The sequence below is a fragment of the Lates calcarifer genome, linkage group LG5 (genome assembly GCF_001640805.2).
Source record: "Lates calcarifer isolate ASB-BC8 linkage group LG5, TLL_Latcal_v3, whole genome shotgun sequence".
NCBI lineage: Eukaryota > Metazoa > Chordata > Actinopteri > Centropomidae > Lates > Lates calcarifer.
Window position 1 is genome coordinate 8,957,819 of NC_066837.1, and position 23,014 is coordinate 8,980,832.

The 23,014-nt window shown below is 41.3% G+C and overlaps 1 protein-coding gene across 1 annotated transcript in view; it reads left to right on the forward strand.

Annotated features, from left to right (window-relative positions):
• Positions 1 to 2,529: 2,529 nt before the first annotated feature.
• fhdc1 (FH2 domain containing 1) overlaps positions 2,530 to 23,014 on the forward strand; it is a 36,608-nt gene continuing 16,123 nt past the window's right edge. Inside the window, exons 1-3 of the mRNA XM_018703240.2 lie at positions 2,530 to 2,861; positions 20,408 to 21,256; positions 22,701 to 22,762. Coding sequence (XP_018558756.1) covers positions 20,750 to 21,256; positions 22,701 to 22,762 — 569 coding nt within the window. The 5' untranslated portion in view covers positions 2,530 to 2,861; positions 20,408 to 20,749. The remainder of the gene's footprint in view (positions 2,862 to 20,407; positions 21,257 to 22,700; positions 22,763 to 23,014) is intronic.

The window sequence follows — 23,014 nt, forward strand, 5'->3', positions numbered from 1 at the left end:
ACCGGTTTTTGGGACCAACTCTTGATGGAAGAGAATGGACCAAACACATGCACAAACACGCACTCCAAGAATATAGTTAAAGACTATATCACATCTAAACACTCCATACAACACAAAGTGATAACTGTGTTTAAAAAATAATAAAAAAAACCTTGATCAACTTTAGAAAGTCTAAATCCATTTAAAGACATGCTGTTCTCAAAGTTATTTATCTGTATTGCACATATGCACATTTATGCATTTAAGACTAATTACATAAAATCTTGTAAGAACTGTATGATATGTAAGGTGTAAACCAAAATACAATTAACTTGAGAAACTTTTTGTCTTTTGTAAATTTAAAAGACCAGCATTCTTTACCTGAGCTGCTAATGGTTTCCTTCATTGGGCTGTATAAAAGTATATTTTTCAAAGGGGACTTCTGTATTCTGGTATTTATAACCAGCTGTCATGTCCTCACTTTGTTGATTTGTACTTTTCCTATGGCTCACTGTAGCAGTTTGAGAGTGTGAATCTTGTACAACAATCTATTGTTTCCCTGAAATAGGTGGATATATATTTGTAATTTTCTGTGTTTTACCTTGAGTATGTAGTCTTTGACCAATGCAGCCATTTGGCTTTGTTTTTTTGTTTTTTCCTGATGACCTACAGAATGATGTGCTAGTACTAGTATGTACTAGTGGATCTCTACCTTTGTAATAATGAAACATTAACAAATGTTGAGTTAAAAAGGATTCAGAATGTTGTGTAAGCTCTTTGGGGAAAATAAAAGTTTCTTTTCTTTAAGTGTCTTCAGAGGTTATTTTCTTTTTGTTTTTTTGATGTTTCATGATAGTTGCTTATATGGAAACTTGCACCCAGGGGGGTCAACAAAGAAATGTGAGAGAAATATGAGGTAAGTTAAAGTTTTATAGTATATTTGGTTTGTTGTTGACAATGTGCCACAGCAGAAAAGATACACCCATGAGAATTTACAATTATATGGAGAGTGTTTTTCAAGTGGAGCTGTTCTGCTTCATCCTGCTTTTTCATCAATTTGTTCCATTCCAGATAAACACGCTGTGGTTTATTGTACACTCTGTTATATTATGTTGACACATGGATTCAAATTGCTGTAGTTGACTGAGGGACTTGTTTACCTGAGTCCAGGTGCTTTAGGTTCCCCTTTAGGTTTTTATCATCAGAAACCCACCACACCCACATGTATACATTCAGCAGGATCTGGTTAATCCTTAGAAAAACCTTGAGGATGTTGAACATAGTCTCAGTAACATGTTTTATCTGTAGGTACATTGTCAGTCAAATGTGGCTCTTCAGAGCACAACTGGGGCAAAGGGTTTATAAAGAAACTACAGTTCAAGCAGCAGCTCCGTGTTTTTCAATGAAATTTATGACAAACAATTTGGCTCTGAGACACTGTCATGGACACAATATCAAAGTGTGATGCATACAGGATTTTAAAAAGAATAACAATGTAAAGAGAAATCATGGCATCATGTTAATATATGAGAATGTTTTACAAAATAGGAACCATTTTATTATACTAAATGTACTTCATTCAATGATGTGATAAATGTAACAGCATAGAGGTGCATAGATATTGTCAGCACACCTGCAAGTAGTAATACAAGTGATGTAAGGAAAATATGTCCTGAGGTCTGATCTAACTAGTAAATGTAAATCAAGTCAGTTTCATTTATATGGCTCCAAATCACATCAGAAGTTCATATGGAGCAGGTCTAGACTGTACTCTTTATAATATTTACAGAGACACATTTACAGAGACTGTCGCTGTTTGCATATATTTCTGTCTCCGGAGCTGAAGCATCTGGTCTGTGAAGACATGCCTCCTGCTGCCCCTACGATCCTGCTCACCACCTAGCTGTGAGAATGATGCCAAATATTAATTTGTTGAAACTTTTGTTGAAATTTGGAATCAGAAAGCAATAGAAAAAAAGGTTGGGTAAATTAAAAAATAATAAGAGATCAAAAGAGTGATAGAAAATGTGGAGCAGGAACGACAGAGAGGACAGAAGGCAAGGAGGACTATAAGAAGAAAGAAACGTTGGAAGATCCTTCACTACTGTTTTCCCAATTAATCAATCATCTGAAATGTCAGAAAACAGTCTTCAGATGTCCCAAACCCAAAGATATTCAGTTTAGTGCCATGTGCAACAACAAAAAGCATCAAATTCTCACATTTTTGAAGATGGAATGAGCAAAGTTGCAATTTTTACTTTAAAAAAATTAGTAAATGATTAAGTGATTAACAAAACAGCTGCAGATTAATTTTCTGACGATCGACTAATTGATTAATTGACTAATTGTTGCAGTTCTACAATACTTCCTTTTGAAATGTAGTGAAGCAGAGGTGTAAAGTTGTATGAAATGTAAAGTACATTTACTTCACATCTGGCCTTAATTGCAGTACTTTAATAAATATACTTGGTTACTGCCCAGCACAGCTCAAACCTGATTAAATATACCTTTAACTCACCTCGTCACTGTTCTCAGCCCTGTGATTGCACCAGTGGTCACAAGCTGTGTGTGTGGCGCGCGGGGGGATACGTGAACGCGCGTGCTCCACCTGGCCCAATCACGTACAAGGAAGCTCACAACACCGCCACCGTCTGCTGCTGCTCGTACTGCTGCTGCCGGTGTGTGTGTTTGTGTGTGTCTGTGTCCGTGTATCAGCCTCTGCCCTGTTCGTGCTGCAGTTCGGCCAGGACAGCAGCAGCTCACCTGACCGCGGCTGATAACCTGAAACACAACACAGATTTTCTCCTCTGAAAAGTATCTCCTACTAACTCCAACGGCGTCGGAGCGGATTACGTGTCCCGACGAGCCTCCTCATCCCTCCGGTAAGTCAAGCAGGACGTTTACCGCCGCATCATGCCGTGTGTGGATGTACGATATGTAACGACCTGCTGTAACTCCGCCGTGAAAAGTCATCGTACCGTGAGAGTGGAGTCTGTATTTTAGCAAAGCACCGAGCCTTTCCTACTGCTGTTTTTCCTCTTTGAGGCTGTAAGGTGACTACCGAAGGTGTCCTGCAATGCAGCTCAGGTCCATAATTGCATCATTATAAAGAATTAGTGTAGTTTGAGGCCTGAATCTGTTGCTTTACTGTATCATGGCAGTGTAAACACAAAGGAAACATTAGCTTGTTATCAATATTTCTTTGCAGAACTTGACTATATCCATTTAACATGGCTACTGGATGCCTCAAAATATGCATTATTGATTAAATTCTATTACCTTATTATCATTTCAGCAGTCACTTTGTAATATGATAAGACTAGTAGCTATCATGCAGCGCCAATAAAAAGTTTTAATTTTTATTGTTTTACAACACTGAATCAAAGTAAATTTAATGTGGCTCTTGTTTCATGTCAGTGACAGAGTACTTTTTGTAGACACTGCAGGGCAAAAGTTATTTCACGTCAGAGAACTCTTTATTTGTTTCATAGAACTACAATACTCTATGCATAACTGTATATTTACAGTTGCTAATTTCCAACAGTTAAGAGCCTCCTTTTTGGAAATGACTGTAGCCTATGTGTTACATTAACTGGCACTTCACCTCCATTAATATTGCATTTGGGCTGGTTATATTCAAAATTACATGTTTCAATATATTTCCTGATGCTTGATATAAACATGTTTTCCTACAAAATCCTTGTTTTATGCAACTAAAAGTAGGCAAAGTTCTCAAATTTAAACTGGTTTCTGCTCACAACCAGTCACACAACAACTTTTCGTGATTCAAAACTGTTAAAAACTGGAAACATTTTGACTTAAGTCAGGAACTATAAGAAGTAAATAAGTCTAGAAATGTGATCAGATGATGATAAATCCCAGCTTTTTTTCCCTTAATGTTTCAGATACTTAATTTCAGTTCCTACCCCATAGTATTGAGGTTCAGTTCAGCCCTGTATACTTGATGGACATTTTGATTTTACATTAGCGTGGTTACTGGAGTAAGAAGCAGTGTTTAGTGTTGTGGTGGTTGTTGTGGATTCCTAACAGAACTTTCTGCCCCTAGCCCCTCCTTAGTTAAGCATGTATGGCTTTATAACTCTGCCCCTATTGGTTTTGTTCTACACCTCAGACCCCGGCTTCCTTGGCTTTTGTACACTATTATCCATGCTGAGATGAATTAGAGGTCAGTCCATTCAAGTGTGGGGAACAATACCCCCCTGGAAAAAAAGAGTTTCTCCCCGGGTCAGGTCAAGGGGGAGGGCGGTGTCACCCCCGGTTGCTGTGGAGGCTGAGAGTAACATGGAAAACTCAATTCTCTGACGTCATCCTGAGGAGGAAGATATTGGGGGGCCTTGATTTATTTGTGTGGGAGCAAGGAGGGGCTGAATAGTTGTTGGCAACTTGGGTCGACTTGAGTGTTTTTTATTGCCTAAAAATCTGTCTATGTCTTATAAATTCAATTTTAACCTGCAATGAAAAATGGTTTAAAGAAAAAAAAGGATCACAATAGAAGAAAGGAGTTAGGAAGAAAATTAAAGCACCCTTGGTTGCATGTCTGTCTCTTATATCTCACGCCCCAAACTCCCACCCACGTTACCACCCAAATTTCCCAGCTTTCAGATGTCTAATAAAGAAAACAAGCCCGAAAGATGAAGCAAAGAAATTTAAAATGACACACCTTTTTTGCAGGAAAATAAAAAGGATTCAGGACAAAAATAACACAACAATATTCCTTCCACTCATGTTGTCTTCTAAATATTGTTTTGGGGACTTATGTACATTGCTCAATGGCAGAGTCAGAGTCTGTAATGTGATCCGCGTGCATGCACTGCCTGTAAGTAGTGTTTCGCTGGTATTATGAAGCCTGCTCTGTCTCTGTGCCCTTGGGCAAACACTTTTCCCCACTGTCATGCACATGTTTGCATTCCCTCCATGTTTTCCTGCTGTTGTCTCTATAGTGACCTGAGCACCTGCTTTATTTGTCACCTTTGTATATCATAATCATCTGCACCTCACTCAGGATCTGTTGCTTTAAGCCAGCTGTTAAACCACTCTTTCCCCCTAAATCATACACTGTGTGTTTTATTAAGCTCAAAATAGTATGATTAACCTGTAAACTGCCGTGGTGGACTCTGGTTCTGAAACTGCAACAACAAGGCAAGACTGTGTGAAGCCAAGAGGTGCAGCGAGATTTGCCTGAAGCCTTGTCTTGGCACCGGGCTCAGATTGCTGAAGCAACAATTGGAGCTCAGAGCCAGAGGTGATACAGTCGAAGTGGTCTGCTACAGGCCAGACACTGATCACAAGAACAAACAGGAGGAGATTCAAAGCTCTGGTTTTGATCTGTGGCCCCGCAGACGACAGAAGGATCCTCTCACATCTCCGTCCCTCCTTCCCTTCTCGTCATTACCTCACTTGAGTGGGTTTTGTTTCACCTGGTTTACTTTTTCTCCTTTGTATTTTTTATCAGGAGATTCAGTTTTGTTTTGCAATCCTGACCTGTAATGCGCTTCTGTAAAATACTCTCTGAAGTATGTTTGAAGCTGCTGTGTCATTGTGTAGGATGGTAGCATGCCTCTTAGGAGGAAGCCTTAATGGATAAAATCCTCTTTCATGGTATTTATCATTCTGATATCAGTACTTATAGTGAAGTCCAGTAAACAGGGAACAACATTGTCCAGTGTTCACTGTCCTTTTAGCTTTACTAGTCCCACCAAATGCTTCACTGTGTTCACCAACTAGTTGCTAACTGTCTGCCTGCCTTTTGTTGTTGACCAGGTAAGTTTTTTTGTCACAATATAGAGTATCACCCCATCCTAAAGCCTATTTGAACTAATGTATATATGTGTATATATATAATATATATATATAAATCACAGAAAAGCAAACCGCAAATCCTCATATTTAAAGACGTGGGATGAGGATATGTTTGGTATTTTTGCCCAGCAAGTGGCTAAAATGATTAATTAATCATATCAAATCATTATCAACTAATTATCTGTTGATTAAGTGATCAATTCTCTAATCATGTCGTGGGTGCTGGAAATGTACCGTTGTTTGAAGCTGATGTGTTATTATATCAAGATTTACTTCTGACTGTAGAATTAAATTATCTGCTGCTTACCAACAAAACTTTAATGGGTAAGACATTTTTCTGCTTGGTCAGTTATTAAAAGGATAAGCAGAGATTCCTTGTTTGTTTGAATCAGATTATATGATTAGGTGAATTCCCTCTTCAGTTACAGGTTAACCATCAGGCATGATATAACCTGTGTTACATCTGAGATAGGCGTTTATATTAGTCTTAGCTCAACCCGTCTGAAGCCTTTTTAAACAGTCATTGACAGAGCAGGCTCGCGTGCTCTGCAAACTGGCAGCTTTAATCTTTAAAATCTGAAAACCTCATTTCAGACACAGGCTGTCATTAGCAGATTTAAGCTAAGCTTGGGGGATATGTTGTGTTGGGGGCTACTGCATCTGCACACGGTCTTTACAAAATCCTTCGTTCTCTGACTCTGCAGGTGTTTGTGTTACTAAGTGAGGCACAATGAAGGGACTGCAGCTAGAGGACAGTTTAGGTGTTTGAGGTTTTTGCAGTCTAAATTTATTTTTGTCAGAGTTTATCTCCATTAGATTGTTGTCCAGACTGTTCTTCAGCATGAAAGAGCAGTATTTCTTACATGGCACAGTAACAGTATGATTTAGAACTGGTGTGAGCTACAGTATGATTTGTGACAGTGTTGGTGGTCCGTGTGTTTTGGCAATCTCTAGCTTTTGATTACAGTATTTCCTGTATCATCAGTAATTTCTAAGTAGTGTTATCAGTAAGTAATTTTTGCACTTGCAAAGGCTTTTTATAAAAAAATGCCTGCTTAGACATAATTTCCGCCTCAGCTCTCTGCAGAATGTCACACTTTATTTCTCTGTGCAACAGAGATAATGGGAACAGGGGGTTTTAATGTGCTGTGATCTTTTTTGTATAGATTTCCGTAAGTCTGCTTGAGATCAGTGTGTTAATAATTACAGAGGAGGTTAGTATGCAAGCTAGAAGAACACACTCGCAGCTTACTGTAAAGGAGACATTTGTAAGTTTTGCTATTGCTACATTAACAGCTGTTATCCTACCAGTCTCAGCAAAAGCTGTCTCCAGTGGTGGGATATTTTTCCTCACATTCTATCACTCCTTTTCTTCTGCTGAAGTTAGCATGCTAATAAGGTAGCTACGGCCCAGCAGGCCTGACCCACTGTAGTGTCCAGACTGCCCTGGAGCGCTGCCGAGAGGATGTATTCTAACCTCTTGTATTGTAAACGCAACAGTAGCTTAAACTATGTTCAGAGAAAAGTTACAGATAACCCCTTTAAAACAAGGCTGTGTAACTTCAGAAAGACAAAGAAACACAGTCTTCCTCTTAAAGATGAAATGTTCAATTTATAATCAGTAAAACAAATCTTTTCTCAGTTCTGTACATTCAGGGATTTTGCTGCAACAGTCATATTTGGTTTGACCACTAGCATATGGTGGCTAATATAAGCTAACATCAAACAGCAAACCCTGGATAGATATCATAATGTAACTGACTTTACTGAGTCAAGTAACTATCTCTATGACTCTTCTCTACCTCAGATGAACATTTGAATACATTTTTGCATGAATGTGCTTTGCTGTGGATGTAGTCCCCCCTCACTTAGACTGAAAGCACACGAGAATCAGTTCCTTTAATGGCTAATATGAACAGGAGGAATAATTACAGCAAGAAAAACCTGTTTCAGGATTCATATGGGCACTTGACTGTTGTTTTAAGACAGACTTTTAAAAACTGAACCTATAAAATGATCGCACCATTATTCCCCCCCTGAAATTAGCTGTTGAATGCATAATCTTGTAGCACTTTTATCATACGTTATATTGATAGCACCATTATTCAGATAACAATGCAGCTAGTTCTCGTGACTCATTACGCAGGACTGAAAGTAAAGCAGCAGAACACAATGTTGTAATTATTTGATGTGGTCATTAATCAGAACTTAAAGCACACCAAATATCCTAAGTGTTTTGTAGTTTCCAGACTATGCTACATAACCCAGAAACCCACATTTCTGCCATAAGAACATTATGGATAAATCTCAGGTTCAGTCTTACTGGTGGTACCACAGACAAACCGCCACAGAACTGTCGGCAATTTTCTCAATTTCTGTCAACTTGCATAGGAAAGTCGTCATTGTTCCTTATTTATCGACAGAAAAAAACACCCACTAAGCAACAGCAATTTATTTAATCACATAATTGACAATAGAGTGAAAATCTGACATATGAATCCTCCTCCAGTATTTCTCTTTAAATCACAAAACGGCAAGATAACTGGAGTAACGAGGCTTATAATCAAGCAGCTCTTAAAACTTTATGAATTGAAAAGGCATTACTGTCACCTGCAGCTGACAGCTTTCCTCTCACACTGAATGGGACTTTGATGCAGAGAGAGATGGAAGGGAGATTGTGGGCTATTTATAGTAACTTTTGTGAATTGTGGGTCAGTTTTGAGTCGCAGTAGAGCCACATTGGGGAGAGTTTTTAGGTGGTTGTAATTGCCGTGGTGAAGATCGAGCAAGACTCCAGTTTTTAAAATCAATTTAAGAAGGACAGGGCACTGCAGACTTGAAAAAGATGCTGCTTGCAGGAGATGTCTCACTGTTGAAGGACCATTCTCCCGATTTCCTGCTTTGTAGCATCAGCACAGTTGCATAACTATATATGGAGTAGGTAGAATGATAATATTAGGCAGAGTACATCCTCAGCTGCCCCTCAGCAGATAAACCTGTGATGGGAAGATCAATGTTTGTCAGTATTGCAGGTTTAGTTTCACATGGCATGGGGTGCTGTAAGCTGTACCTTGGCCTCATTAGGAATTCATTCTTCACTCTAGACAAATAACACCATGTAATAATCTCCTTAAAACCGATTTTGCAGATTTGACAATGAAGAAACTGTTGGGTTCTGTTTGAGCCAAATTAATCCTCAATACAGAGCCTGCTTTATCACACATGGCTGTTTGTTTTGGAAGCTGGTGGCTTGTGCGTGCAGCAAATTTGTCACCCTAAATTAGGTAGACGTTACCTAATTAATTTAACAACGCTATTTTGAAGTTTATTTTCTCCGGCAGTACTGTTTCAATCAGAGTTCTGTCTTTGGCTCTTAATAATGGCTTCTGGCTTTTGCTGTGGATTAAATTAGCAATGCTTAAGATAAAAAAACACAGGAGGAGCAGTGCCATGAACTCAGACAACCTTTGAACAAAAGTTAAAAGATAAGCAGGGAGGTTGGAGTGACTAGAGGAAATAAAGGAGACTTTCATGATGAGGATTATCTGATTTGACAGCTTGTGGACAGAGTCCTGACACATTCATTGATGTAGTTGCTCATCCGGAGCTGTCCTAATCTTGATCACTTTGTGTCAAGGGAGTAGGCCTGAAAGCTTGAGTGTTTAAACTCATTGATCCTGCAGAGGTGATTATCGCATGAGCTAATTAAGCAAGAACAAGGAACACATTAAATTGTTTTGTGTGAAATGCCTACATAGCAGAAAATGTGTCGACTTTAGAGACTTCGGAGAGAGACGATCCATGAGTTAGGTTTCTTTTTCCAGTCTGGTACATGTTGCTTCCTGCATCATGATTATTTCACTAAACCATAAGTTTACACAGGTGAGTTGACTTTGGGTCAGCAGCATCACTGAGTGGTATACTGCTCAGGACAGCAGCAGTACACTTTGAAGAGAGGTTACTTTATTCATGTGGATATGAATAATTTAGTCCGTCAGGTTCTGCCAAAGTTCACTCAGAAAATATAGACATAAAGTTATCAACTGCTCAGTCTCCTGAAAATATTTGATAAATCCAGGATTTCCTGAATAATAGGTTCCTTGTCCACAGTGTTTCCCAACTAAAGATTACTTTTTTCTGCTGTGTTTTTTCAGGGTTCACTGGTATTAATTTGTGTGTTACACAACCAGTGGCAGGAGGTGACAAATGTCTTGCAGTTCACCAGATATTTGGTATTTTGTTTGTAACTTAAGCTTATTTTGTCTGGATAACACAAACTGTGAGAGGAGCAATGGATATATAGGTCTTAGACAGTGTCAGCCACTTTTTACAGATGAGTTGTTGACATACACTGTATGTGACATAGGTACATTTTGTTTTAGGGCGAGGGCGAGGACTTAATGTGATTTATGTAACAGACCAGAGTTATGTGGTTTGAATACATTAGTGATGCTACTGCAGTCTGTCACCTTCTGCTACATCCAAACGATGAGCTGCAGTCCCTGTGCTGCTGCCAAGGACTGCTATACTGTAAACGTTTGTCAGTGTTTGCTACATGCACCTAAAAGATGTCATTTCACATCCTCTGTGTGTGAAAAGAGGATTTTTGGCAGCACAGCTCTTTTGTCTTCCGTGTCTGGGCAGCAGTAGCCTGGGTAGTGCGTGTCTGTGTGTGTCTTTGTGTGTATGTGTTGCTGAGAATATGCTCAACTGTCAGTATATTGTGTTTCCTCTAAAGAGAGTTCCCAAATGGACATAAAGTCCTTTTCATCCAGTGAGTCCTGGAAAACACCCTGAGCTGCTGCATGATACAGAAACACACAATTCAAGTGGCAAAACACAGTCAGTGTGTGATGATTGAACACTTACTCTTAACACTTATTAAACTCATTTGGTTTCTAATGTAAAACCATTTAAATAGCATTTGTTTGGAAATTCCCCTCAGGAGCCATAAACAGGGCATTGATATTGGTGGTAGTTGGGTGGTGGAGGGCTGAGGCAGCATAAACGGCAATGACGGGATAGAAGCAAACAAGCAGTTTACATATCAGCTAGGTTTATCATTGGTTGGCAGTAAAACCCACAAACAAATCCCAAGAGGTGAAAACCCAGTTTGATGGTAAAATTCTAATGATACTTGTTTCCAGCTTCAACTTGTGCTGGAATAACATTTAACATGTTCACAATCTTGGTTTGTTATGTTAGCATGTTGCTAATCAGCACTAAATACAGAGTACAGCTGAGGCTCATGTTACTGTCTAGAGTTTTGCAGGTAATTCATGATGAACTTACATATTTGACAAAATGTAATGTTGATGTGATGATTAGGCAGATGAAAGGTCAGAAAATCAATTATTCATCAATTATTACAGTTTATCCTAGGATCATTAAAATCTTTAGCAAATTTCATGGTATTTCATCCAATAGTTGTCAATTTCACCCTGACCCACAAACACACACGGTGGCATTAGCGGGAAAAAATCAGGATCACCAACGTTAATAGGGCTTTATCCACATGAATGTTTGTTCAAAATAAAATGGCACTATGTCCAATAATTGTTGAGATATTTCAGTGTGGACCAATGTGGTGGAACAACTGATACTGCAATCCCTAGATCCATGCTGCTGCCATGGCTAAAAATACAAACTGCTGCCAGTGAGGTCTTGTCAACATGCTGCATTGCTTGCAGCCGTTGGTTGTGTTGCAATCATGGGTGGAACAAAGATCTCAGCGCCACCAAAATCCCAGCACTACCTGACCCGTCACCACCACTTGGACAAGTTGGGATCAAGGTGGTCACAGGGATCAAAAACAAATAGGTCTGACAGCGACACCCCACTGAGCCCTACGCAAAACTCCTCTCTGCTAACGAGCGTTCCCATGGTAATGATGATGGAGTAGGATCGGCCAAATCCCTTGTGAACGCGCGCCTCTTTGCCCCTACGGTGTGAGTGAAAGACCTCAGGAAATTGAACTGGAAGTTAGCAACGGGGGATTATTGTAGCAGGCGGTGGCGCCTCGACCTTCAGCATCACACATTTGTGAGTCAGAGTGGATTTTGTTTGTTTTGGACCTGATGGCTCCCTGGAAACTTGTTGACAGTTACCTCCGGTTTAAAAAACCTTTTCAGTTCTGCGGAGTGTTAAAAATAAAATTAGAGAAGAAAAACTCCTGCATGCAAAGAATGGATGACAAATGAAAGGAAAACCCTACATTAAGTGTTTTAGTTAAGTATTGGGCCACTACAACCCTCCAGAGCTCTTTGTATTAGATCACCCAAGTTTCTTGTACTCCACTGGAAGGATTAAAACAAGATATTCTGTTATTTGGTGCTTTTGGACCCTTCACCCAAAGGTGTTATTTTGGGTAGAGATCTGTTAATTATGATTCTTATTTCCATTCTCATCAGATTATTCAGTGACCCCTCATGCTCTGTATGCTCTGATCTAGGCATGGGCCAGTATGAGGAGTTGTGTTAATTCACCCTGCACATGACCCGAAGGACTCCTACACTCTCTGTCTTTGAAAAGTCATAACGTGGGAGATAAACCACTTATACCGTAAAAACAATAAAACTGAAAAAACCTTTTTTTTTTTTTTTTTCAAACTGCAGTATACCTTGAAACCACCCATGCCTAGTCTTAAATAAATATAACTTGATGAATCGGTAGAATCTGATAAAACACTTGCAATAATAATTTTTTACTCAGAAACAGAACAATAAAGTATCTTCACTGTTGTTCCTCTTGCTGAACCAATGCTTTCTGCACTGATGATTTTTTCAGTGAACGTAAATCTTAATTTCAGTCTGTTTCAGACAGAGTTATGTGTCAAACCTTGATGAGAAAGAACCCTGAGATACACATTTACTTTATAGAAACATCACATTTATTTTCATTACACTTTTTGGAGCTGAAACTGAAAAAAGAAGAGGCATTCAAGGATAGCTCTGGTGTTTTTGAACCTTATTTCCCTACGTTTTTGGGTGGACTTGGTGCAGAGATTGACCTTTTTATTAAAGAGCAAAATCATTTTTGTTTAATCAGAAACATCACTGTATATCATTACCAGACTCCATTGACAAAAACAGCAATTTTAAAATGTTCTACCTTTTAAATCAATCAGTTCTCAGGACTCACTGACTCTTGTTGACAGATTTATTTAATATTCAGATTTCAACATTTTAACAACATTTGTATCCGTATACATTCAGACAGCTGTGTGCAGATGTTTCACCTCCCACTGAGCAAATTCAAGTCATATGTGACCTTAACAGCTCTTAAGGTGTTATCAACCCCACGAGAGGTTAAAAGCCTGATCTTGGGAAAAGAATTTGCCCACACTTTTGTCCACAGCTGTTTATGTACACAATTACTGACTTTCAGCACAAAGTTATACAATTAATGAACAATGGAAGTCTTTTCAGACTTTTCACAATAAAAGTACTTGTGTTGAGGCTGAAGCGTCTCAGCCTCTGTAGCGGGAATTCAAAGTTTTGAAGTCACTATCGGGATTATTGTCGTTAATGTTGTGTATGAAGCGTCATTGTATCAGCAGTGTTACCTCAGCTTACCCCTGTAATCAGTGTGCTGCCTCTTTGTGAGTTTGAGAACGTGTGGCCCTAGAGATAATCCACATCCCTCTCACCCTCGCAAACACAAGGCAGGGGAAAGTGTCGGCTCACTTGCTGATGTCGCTTGATGAGTCATTGCCGGTGGGTTCAGGAACTTACGTATTTTATACATAAGTCCTGTAAATGTCCTTTAGAATAGTGTTTTCTTAAATGGGGAAGAGAGCCATTGTCTGCCACGGCCTCGGCTCGTACACCCAGAAAGCCATAACAATCCGGTCCGAAAGATTGTGTAGGAAGCGGCCGATCCTCCTCCTCCTCAGTTCAGAGGGATCCAGTCCTTCCTCCTCATCATCGGAGTCCCCATCCATGATGTATGCGTCCATCCGGTTCCTCAGCGTCCTCCATTTCTTTCCAACCTTCCGTGGCAGCTTCTGGAAGAAATGTATGACATTTCTTCTCTTCTTCTTCTTCTGTGTTGGTTCGCCGTCGTCAGTTTTAAGTCCATCCTGCAGAGCGTCAACCTCCAGCTGCAGCCAGAAGGCAGTGGCTGACCTGCGGAGGCTGCTCAGCACCAGGTCGGACATCAGCTGAGCGTAACGGCTGATGACGTCGTCGTACTGCTGAGCCGATTCTGCCAACCTGGCGGTGGATGATTTGTCGCTCTGGACTTGTACGACCCTGCCCATCCCCCAGGAGAGAGGAGGGAGGACAAACAGCCTGAGCAGATGTTTCACAGCTGCAGTGCAGAACAGACTAACCTGCTCAGCTGGACTGATGGGACTGGACCACAGAGGACCCAGAGACTGCGTCAGCAGCTGGGAGAAGCTGGACAGTTTGTCCTCACTGATCAGATCTTCCAGTTTGACCAGAGTGGATCTGTCCCTGTCGCCTCCGCAGACATCGACCTGCTGCAGCAGAGTCCTGACAGCACTGGTTATGACCTGGACTCTGGATCTCTGCTCCTGGTGCATGTCCTCACCCTCTGCTGTCTTCTGTCTCAGGTCAGACAGAAGCGTGGACACAATCGTCTTTGCCTTTTGCATTTTGTCCTCCTTCTGCTGCTCCACAGCGTGTTTGTGGCAGGTGAGAAACTCCCCCAGTTTCTCCTGCAGAGCGACTTTCAGTTCAGTCGCTGTGGAGTTGACTTTCTTTTCTTTGACCTTGGTCTTGCGTCGTCTCAGTGGGAACTTTGACTTCTTTTTCTGACAAAGTTCCTTCACACCGTTGACGACGATGTCCAGAATGTCGAAGGCAGCAGACTCCACGCTGGGCAGGGACGACCTGTGTGGTGCGGTCATCACGCTGAAACTCTGGGGGGACGACAGGACCAATAACTTGGCCAAAAGGCCCTTTAACACCTGGAGACAGGAGCCATGAAACTCGGACAGGTCGCTGTTGATCTTCTCAGGCGACACGTGTATTGGGTATGGCTTAGCAGGAACTCCAGGTTCCTCAGGCTGCTCGTCACTGTCGATCTTCAGGTTGATGGTGAACGAGCTGAGCTGCTGGTGTTTGGATGCTGAGCACTGCTCACTTATTTTGGTGGCGAGGTCTCTCAGGATTTTTGTAGACTTCCTTCCTTCAACCTGACACCTGGCCATGGTGTCAGCGATGGCGAACATCACCTCTTCAGTCGCTCTTTTGGAGATGGTGTCTACATCCTGGTCCCGATCCTGATCCTCGTCTTTTAGATGAGCCAGAGTCTCACCTGCCAATGCCAAGAACTTCATGACAGCAGGCGAGACCTCTGACCCTTCAGTCTCTGCGCTGTCCTGGCTCTGAGCAGCCAGCAAACACAGACCCTGGTTCAGCTGCTTCACTAAATCTCCCAGCATGCTCCTGGCTGAGAGCTGGGAGGCAGAGTTGCCCAATGAGTGAACCAGGGCTTCTTCATCGATTTGCAGATACTTTCGGAGATGCTCCTCTTCCTCCTCCTCCTCACTCTCATAGGGAGACGCTCTGGGCAGGTCCTCAGGCTGGAACTGGACTTTCAGAGATGGGGCGAGCAGCTGGAGGACCAGCTGAGACACCACCCTGATGATCCTCTCGGACACCTGAGCCAGGTGAGTCTGGGACATCTGCGGAGAGTGGGTAAGTTTTGAGTCAGGAGATTCTGAGTCACTCACCTGCACAATCATCCGCTCCTGCAGGCTCTGCCACTCTTTGTCCTCCAGGCTGCCAATGAAGGACGAGAGCATGGCGGAGATCAGGTCCTCCTCCTCCTCCTTACGGTCAATTAGCACCATTTCCTCCAGGAACAGCATCAGGGCTGCCTGCTGGGTCAGTGGGTCAGTGGTCTGATCTTGGTTGGAGGTCTGATCTTGGGCTGTGATCTGGATCTTGATGGTTTGATCCTCAGAAGCCTCGTCTTCAGAGGTTTGCTCCTCAGAGGTTGGACTCTGGTCAGAAGTTTGATCCAGGTCGATGATCTGATCCTGGTCAGAAGTCTGGTCCTGGTTGGTGATCTGGTCCTGAGACGTCTGATCCAGGTCAGTTTCTTTCTTCACCTCATTCAGAGGGAGAAAGTCTAAACTAATAACTCCAGACATTGAAGCTGGTTTGTAAAACTGCTCTCTGAAAATGGTTCGAATAACTGGTCTCTTCAACTGGTTTGAATAACTGGTCTCTGAAACTGGTCGGTGAAAGTGTTTTCTTCTGTGGTAAACTAGCTCTCTCTGGTCTCTGGTTCTAACATTCCGCTCACTGTGATGCGTTCCATCTTTATGACATAGCTGAGATCTGGTTCCATTTGGAACACGGTTTGCCTATGATCATGGTTTGGTTCTAGAACCCATCCTGGACTCCCTGCTGCAGGTTAATCTATGAGAAGTCCACAGTCATATTTTTGCTGAATAAATTCGTCAGTTCCATTTTTTCTCTGTTAATTTGACACAGTCGTCAGATGAAAATGAGTCCACCGCACTTCCTCCAGTGGTGGAAAGTAACTAAGTACAATTACTCAAGTACAAATCTGATGAACTTGTACTTTATTTCCTTTATACCTCTGTTCCACCACATTTACCTGACAGCAACAATCAACTTTACAGATATTAAAAATGATGTTTTGTTATGAATTAAACTCCCCAACTATTATACAATATTGTGAAGCAGAAATCTGTATCTTGTTAATCATGGTGCAGCCCCTCAGATTAGAAGTCTTCAGAACAGATCCATTACAGACCCTGTAATTAAAAAGAGAGAGAGAGAGAGACTGCAGACATGCAGACCCACAACAATACCCAAATCCAATTAATCTGAATATAATTTTGACCTGGCCATACTTGGATCCCAAGTAGGGTCTCAGTTCAGTACCCAAGCAGACCTGTCAAGACCTCCACTTAAGATTTATTGTGCGACATTTTGGAAGGGGTCCCATTTCTTTCTTCATGTTGACTTTGACCTTTGTTAAGTTAGGGTGTGTGAGGGTGGGGTATTTCCTGTCAGTAATTAAGACTGATAGGGGTGGGAATGCCTCAGGGTTGGCAGCAGGTGGACCCTTAGATGAAGCCCCTTAGTCTGTCTGTGTTCAATCATGGCAGCAGGTGGATGTGTGAAATCTGGAAACGGTGTCTTTGCTTTCGCCTCCCTTAGGGCTTCTCTGTATAGTGTTACTGACAGGTGTGTTTCCTCCTCTGTAAATCATGTTAGGCAAATGATGTCGGTTACAGCCTTGTTGGTCGGTTTTTGTCCCTTCATCCAGTTGGTAATGTAATGAAATGAATATGAAATACCACAGATCAATTACTGTCAAGGATCTTTCTTTACAGAAGCAGGATTATGCTCCTGGAACTCGAGAGCAAAAACACAATGCTTAGAGATCCTGTTTTACTACTGTTGTAGTGCAGACAGGAAACTATAGGATGTCTGTGGTATAAGTGTGCATTCATTTTACTTTTAAAGGATTGGTCTGATATGTCAGGAGGTTTGGATCAGATTCAGACAGCTTCTCTAGGATGGTCCAGCTTTCAGCCAACAGCAGCACTTAAAAACTGTGAGTGAGTCTGTGTTCTCAGTGTAGTTGTCTTGATTTCTTCCTAACCATGCTGTTCTTACACTGTCATATTGTTGATATGTGATTTATTATGTTGCAAGTGCATTATGAAAGTTATTTGCATAACTAAGTGTAACAGTAATGCTGTGGTTTTATTGGCTAAATTGCAATACACTGTATGAATTGGTTATGCAAGAAAGATGTGCATCCAAGACGTTTTCCCATCTACAGGGCTGCAGAGAGTTAGATTATATTGATACCGCTCTGATGTCTGTGCCTCAAATACAAAACTACAGTCAGAAGACCTGTAAATCTTACTTGTTGGCATTTTATGTGTTGTAAAAAACAAAGAAACAACTTTTTGTGGTTTCACACAAATAGTCTCAAGACGTTTTGTGTAGACTAAACAAAGGAGATACAGTGTCTCAAATAGTGAGCTTTAGAGCTGATGTTAGGCAGATTTTGTTTCTATTAGACAGGGCCAGGCTAGTTGTTTCCCACTGTTTCCAGTCTTAATGGTAAGCTAAGCTAACCAACTCTTCGCGAGCACAGTCAAACCTCTCATTTAATCTAATTCTCTGCCAAAAAGCATAAGCAATAAGCAAATTTCCCAAAATAAACTGTTGAACTGTTCCTTTTAAAGCAGCTGAGATGACAGTGAACGGAATAAAGAGAGATAAAAGCAAAGAGTGAGGTGGCAGACAGTTTAACCCTTTTTGCTCCTGAGTTTCCTCCATAGCAGCTGTTAGAGTAGCCACATTTTTATCTCATACAGGAGGAGATGACTCAGTGTGAGGTCAGATGTTCTTGCAGTCCTATGAATTAGACATGAGTGACGGTGTGGTCCGTCTCTGAGGACAGGACAGCTGAGTGTGCAGGCTGATGTTGGCAACATGAGGCCATTTGTGACGTCCTCTTCATTAATTAGTAATAAGCGAAAAGGGCTCAGGTGGACAAGGCTGCTAACTAATGAGAGATTACCACTAAGATGTTACAAAGTTGTATAAGAGGCAGTGAGTAGATTCTAGAAATCACCAGAAAGAGGCCACATGTAAAAAGTTTTATATGCATTATTTACTGCTTTTATTTATCAGGATAAACCCTTAAGATGCCGTGACTGATCCTGAATCTGATTATTTCCCCTGAAACTAAATTCTCCTCCTTTTACAGTGCTGAAAGCGACGTACTATCACCATGCCTCTGATTTATCTCCTCCTTTCTATTCATGCCTTTGTTTAGACAGAGAGGAGTATCAGATCACTGTAGCCATGTCAACTGTGGCAGCATGAGTGATGTGTTGTCCTGAAACGCAACCAGTTTCCCTCCAACAAAGAGCTGCAGTGCAACCGTTGATTTGACAGAGAGAGAGAGGAGAGGGTGGGCAACTCGAGTATTTCCTTCCCTTTTGGTCTGTGAGGTTTAAGGCAGGTTGGATCTTGCTATAATAATTTACAACATTTTCAGTAACCAATTGTGTGTTTAATAAATTATCCTCTGGAATGTTATGATACAATAGAGTAGCCAGGATGTAGGAAATATTTCCAAATGAATCAGATTTTACAAGTTTAATCTTAGAAGGGTTTAATAAAAAATGTGTTTGAGAGTTAGAGTTGTAACATCACTAGATATTTCTAGGAGCTCAGGCTCTACACATCTGTGTTTCTCAACAGGTATACAGTAGAGCTACACTGATTAATCAACAGGGCCGACGTATTAGTTTATTTATTGTACACTATGTGTTCATGTAAAAAATGACTATAAGCTTTCATTTATTCATTATCAGATGTGAGAATTTACTTTTTTCTCGATTTTACATTAAAGCAAACGGAATATGTTTGGGCATTTCTCACTGTTCTCTGATGTTTTATACACCAAATAATTAATTAATTAATAAATTGAGAGATGAGAGATTAGAGTGTCTTGGTGTCCTACAGGCACATGTCATTCCCCAGTTCACCTGGTTCTTGTCACCTCTCTGCTGTCAGCCCTCACTGTACAGTGACTGTACGAGGCTCCTTCTCCACCTGTGCAGTGAGCTGTCAGCTGAGGTGAAAATGTTCACCTGAGCTCTGCAGGAGTGCACACAGCTGAAGAGCCTCTATTTAAAGGTACTGCATTTGAGTCTTTAAAGTCCTCACAGGCATCAGGCAGGTTTCAGGTTTGAATTTTCAATCCAGCAGACAAACAGGTAAGTCTGCAATGGTTGTAGATGTGTCTGTGACATAAATGTCTTCAGTTGTATGAGTTGGATTTGCTGTTATATTCATCTCCAGAATCAGTTTGCAACATGATCTGACAAAATTTGCCTAATCTTAACTTTTTTCTGGTGCACACTGTGTTGTGTTGTTAGTAGCGTTGCTGTGTGGCAAGCTCTTCCCTATGGCAATAGATGCTGCTGATCTGAATACATGAGAGACCACCAGTTGTTTTCCATAAAGCTACAGTCAGTACCATAGCAATTGTAGTAGCTGTTGCTTTTCATTGTCTTGGCAAGGAATTAAATGAATGGAAGTGATTACATTAACACTGAAGAGTCAACAGGCAGAAATAACTGAACAGCAGTTTTATTGAGAATTGAATTTAATGCATTTATGTGACAGCTTCACCTGTATTATCAAGCACTGTGTTGGTTGGGTGTATGTCTGATGCAAAACCAACAGGGAACAAAGGCATTGCACAACACAATATTTTGGGAAATTACCATATTGTCGTAACCTGCAATTACCTTTGTTACCTTTTTTAGTACTCTGCTACATGAGAAGTGTTGAAGAATGAAAATGATACTAAACTGTGTAACAGAAGCTAATCTGTATGTGTAATGTGTCTGACCATTATCCACCCCAAGGCCTGACTTCAAAGCCCTTCAAAATTAGAAAAAAAATAGGATTTGCCATTTCTCTTATTGTGAGCCCCTTTGACTGGGTACCCCTTCTCTTTTGATCTGTCACACCCCTTAATTTCCCCTAATTTCAGATTGTCCATGGCAACATGCATGACTACCTCTGCATAATCCTGTCCTGTGTTGTTTTTGTTGCTCTCGTAGCTCCATGGCCATCGCCGCTCCCCCCTCGCCCTCTTCCCCTGGGAGGTAACCTTCAAAGGCTGTGCTCAGCACGATGGATGACCAGCTGAGTGATGGAGATGGACAGAATCAAAGGACATGCTCCCTTCATTGTGACTAAATGAAGGGACACCTAGCCTTCCTCGAGCAGCGAGGGGGACAGCACTGAAGCATTTTGATGTTCTTCAGAATGAACACATGCAAAACAAATTAGTTCTTTGGAAAGTCTTTGTTGAAAAAGGAGGGAATACTGATCAGATATATTCGGTTTATATTTCACACTCTCTCAGCATAGGGCTCATATGCTGACTGCTTATCCCTGTGATGCTTGTTATGAGTTGTCCGTCCGCAACCAATGAGCCAGAGAGCTGCAGCAGTGAGGGGAGCAGCTGCACCACTTCCTCCATCACCACCTCTGACCCGTCCTCTATGTCCGGACACCCTCAGTCCATGCTACCATCCCTTAGCGATGCCCCCGACACCTCCAAGCATGAAGCTCCCCCTCCTCCTCCCCTGCCACCCCCACTTCCAGGGGCTCCCCCTCCTCCACCACCCCCGGCGACCATGTCTTCTAACCACAACGCGAGGAAGAAGCGCCGCGTGCGCAGCTTCTTCTGGAAGCCAATCCCGGAGGAGAAGGTGCGCGGGAAGCCCAACATCTGGACACTGGCGGTGCGGCAGCAGCAGTACCAGATCGACGTGCGCTCTGTGGAGGAGCTGTTCGGGCAGCAGGAGGAGGCATTGACGGGAATGCGAGGTTCTGCAACGACCACTGGAACCTCAGCTCGTGTATCCCGATCCCGCTCGTTCAAGGAGAGCAGCAAGGATGAGGTGAGTGACTGTCATGAAATGGTCTTTTGTCTGGGAAGTCTCCATGTCTATGTCTTCCAATACAACCACTTTAAAAGAGTCTACTCGAGGGAATGAGATGATTTTACTCTATTTACCATCCTATTCTCTATATACCATAGTGACTGATCGCGAGAAGGATCATTTCTCTGTTCCTCAGTCTGCAAAATTAAATCAGATTTTTCCATTGAATTAAATATTCTTAGGTTCTCATTTCATCGCTCAGATTTAAGAAACACACAAACATGAAGTCATGACACCTACAGACACTTAACACCCACTGCAGTTGTTTTTGCAAACATGTGCAAGATGTGCTTGTTACCTCAGGTCCTGAACGCAGCCCTGATGGGATTCAATAGTCCCAGATTTCATAACCATACAAAGCATTGCTCCTGCTGTATTAAGCTATCCCTGCAGGGACACGTTAGGTAACGGTGTTGAGTTACAGCTTTTCTCTGAGTGCAAAAAAATTATTTGTTTCCATAACGAAGACAAAAGCGTGCTTACGTCACTGTGTACTCCTGGAAAGTAACACGTGAACTGTAAAGCAATACCTGCGTAACGAATAGGGAGACTCATGTCAGTGAAAAACTCTGCTCTGTGTCTCCACAATGAGGTGACTGCTGCTGGACAAACCTCAAAGTCTAAGCAGTTTTCAAGGAGTAGTTGTTACTAAATGCACCTTTGGGAGTTTCAAATAAAGCCACAGGCTCCCCACACAGAGGCATATCTCTAAAACCATCTTTCATCTATCATATATTGTATTATAACATACATGTTTGATTTTATTATTAGAACTACAACTAAAGATTAGTTCTGTTATATTTTTTTGATTAAAAACCAAACTATGCATCATAAAATATTTTAAAACAGTAGACGTGTCCAGGGCCCAAGATGAAGTCTTCAGATTGCTTGTTTTCCAAAACCAAAATATATGGAATTTACAATCCTGTAATAAAGAGAAAAACTATAAATCTTATCATTAAGCACTATATTATCGTGCAGTAATTTATATTGGGGTATGTAGATATAATGTTCATCTTATGGTTTCTTTACTTGTCTTCTTTCACCTCACCTGTTTTTAATTCAAACCACAAGTGTCTAATTGCTGTTTAAAAGCTATAATTAGGTCTTGTGAGGGAGCCTTTTTAAAAATGTACGTACTGTACAGTCACCTGTTACAGGAGGGCTTAACAAGCCATTGTTAATGAAGGAGGCGTGAACTACGCATGTGGCCCGGTGGAATTTCAGTGTCCCATAGGGTGATTCTGGGTGGGGGGTGAGTTGTAGGTAACACAAGCAACAACAAGCAGGAGTAGTCAGGAGTAGGGAAGGGCATGTATACATGTGTTTGTTCCTGCTTCAAGGCTTTTGCTAACCAGAGCTACAGTAAAAATTACTCACAACATCTCTCATTTGTTTTTAGATCAGCATTCTTGACTCCAAGCGGGGGATGAATGTGGGCATTTTCCTGAAGCAGTTCAAGAAGTAAGTAGTCCTCCACCTGCATCACTACCTGAGGGAAGAGCTGCTTCCATAAAGCTCAGTGGAATATGTACAAATGGGTGACAAATTAAAGGAGAAGCCAATGTGAAGCGTCCTGAGGTAGAATTGTGTCAATGAAGTTGATTGGTTGAATCAATTCTTGTCAAGACACAGGTTCTAACTGGAGATAAACACAAACATAAATGTGCCATATACAAGTTTAAAAAGAAACTGCAAAGTAAACTTATCTAAGAG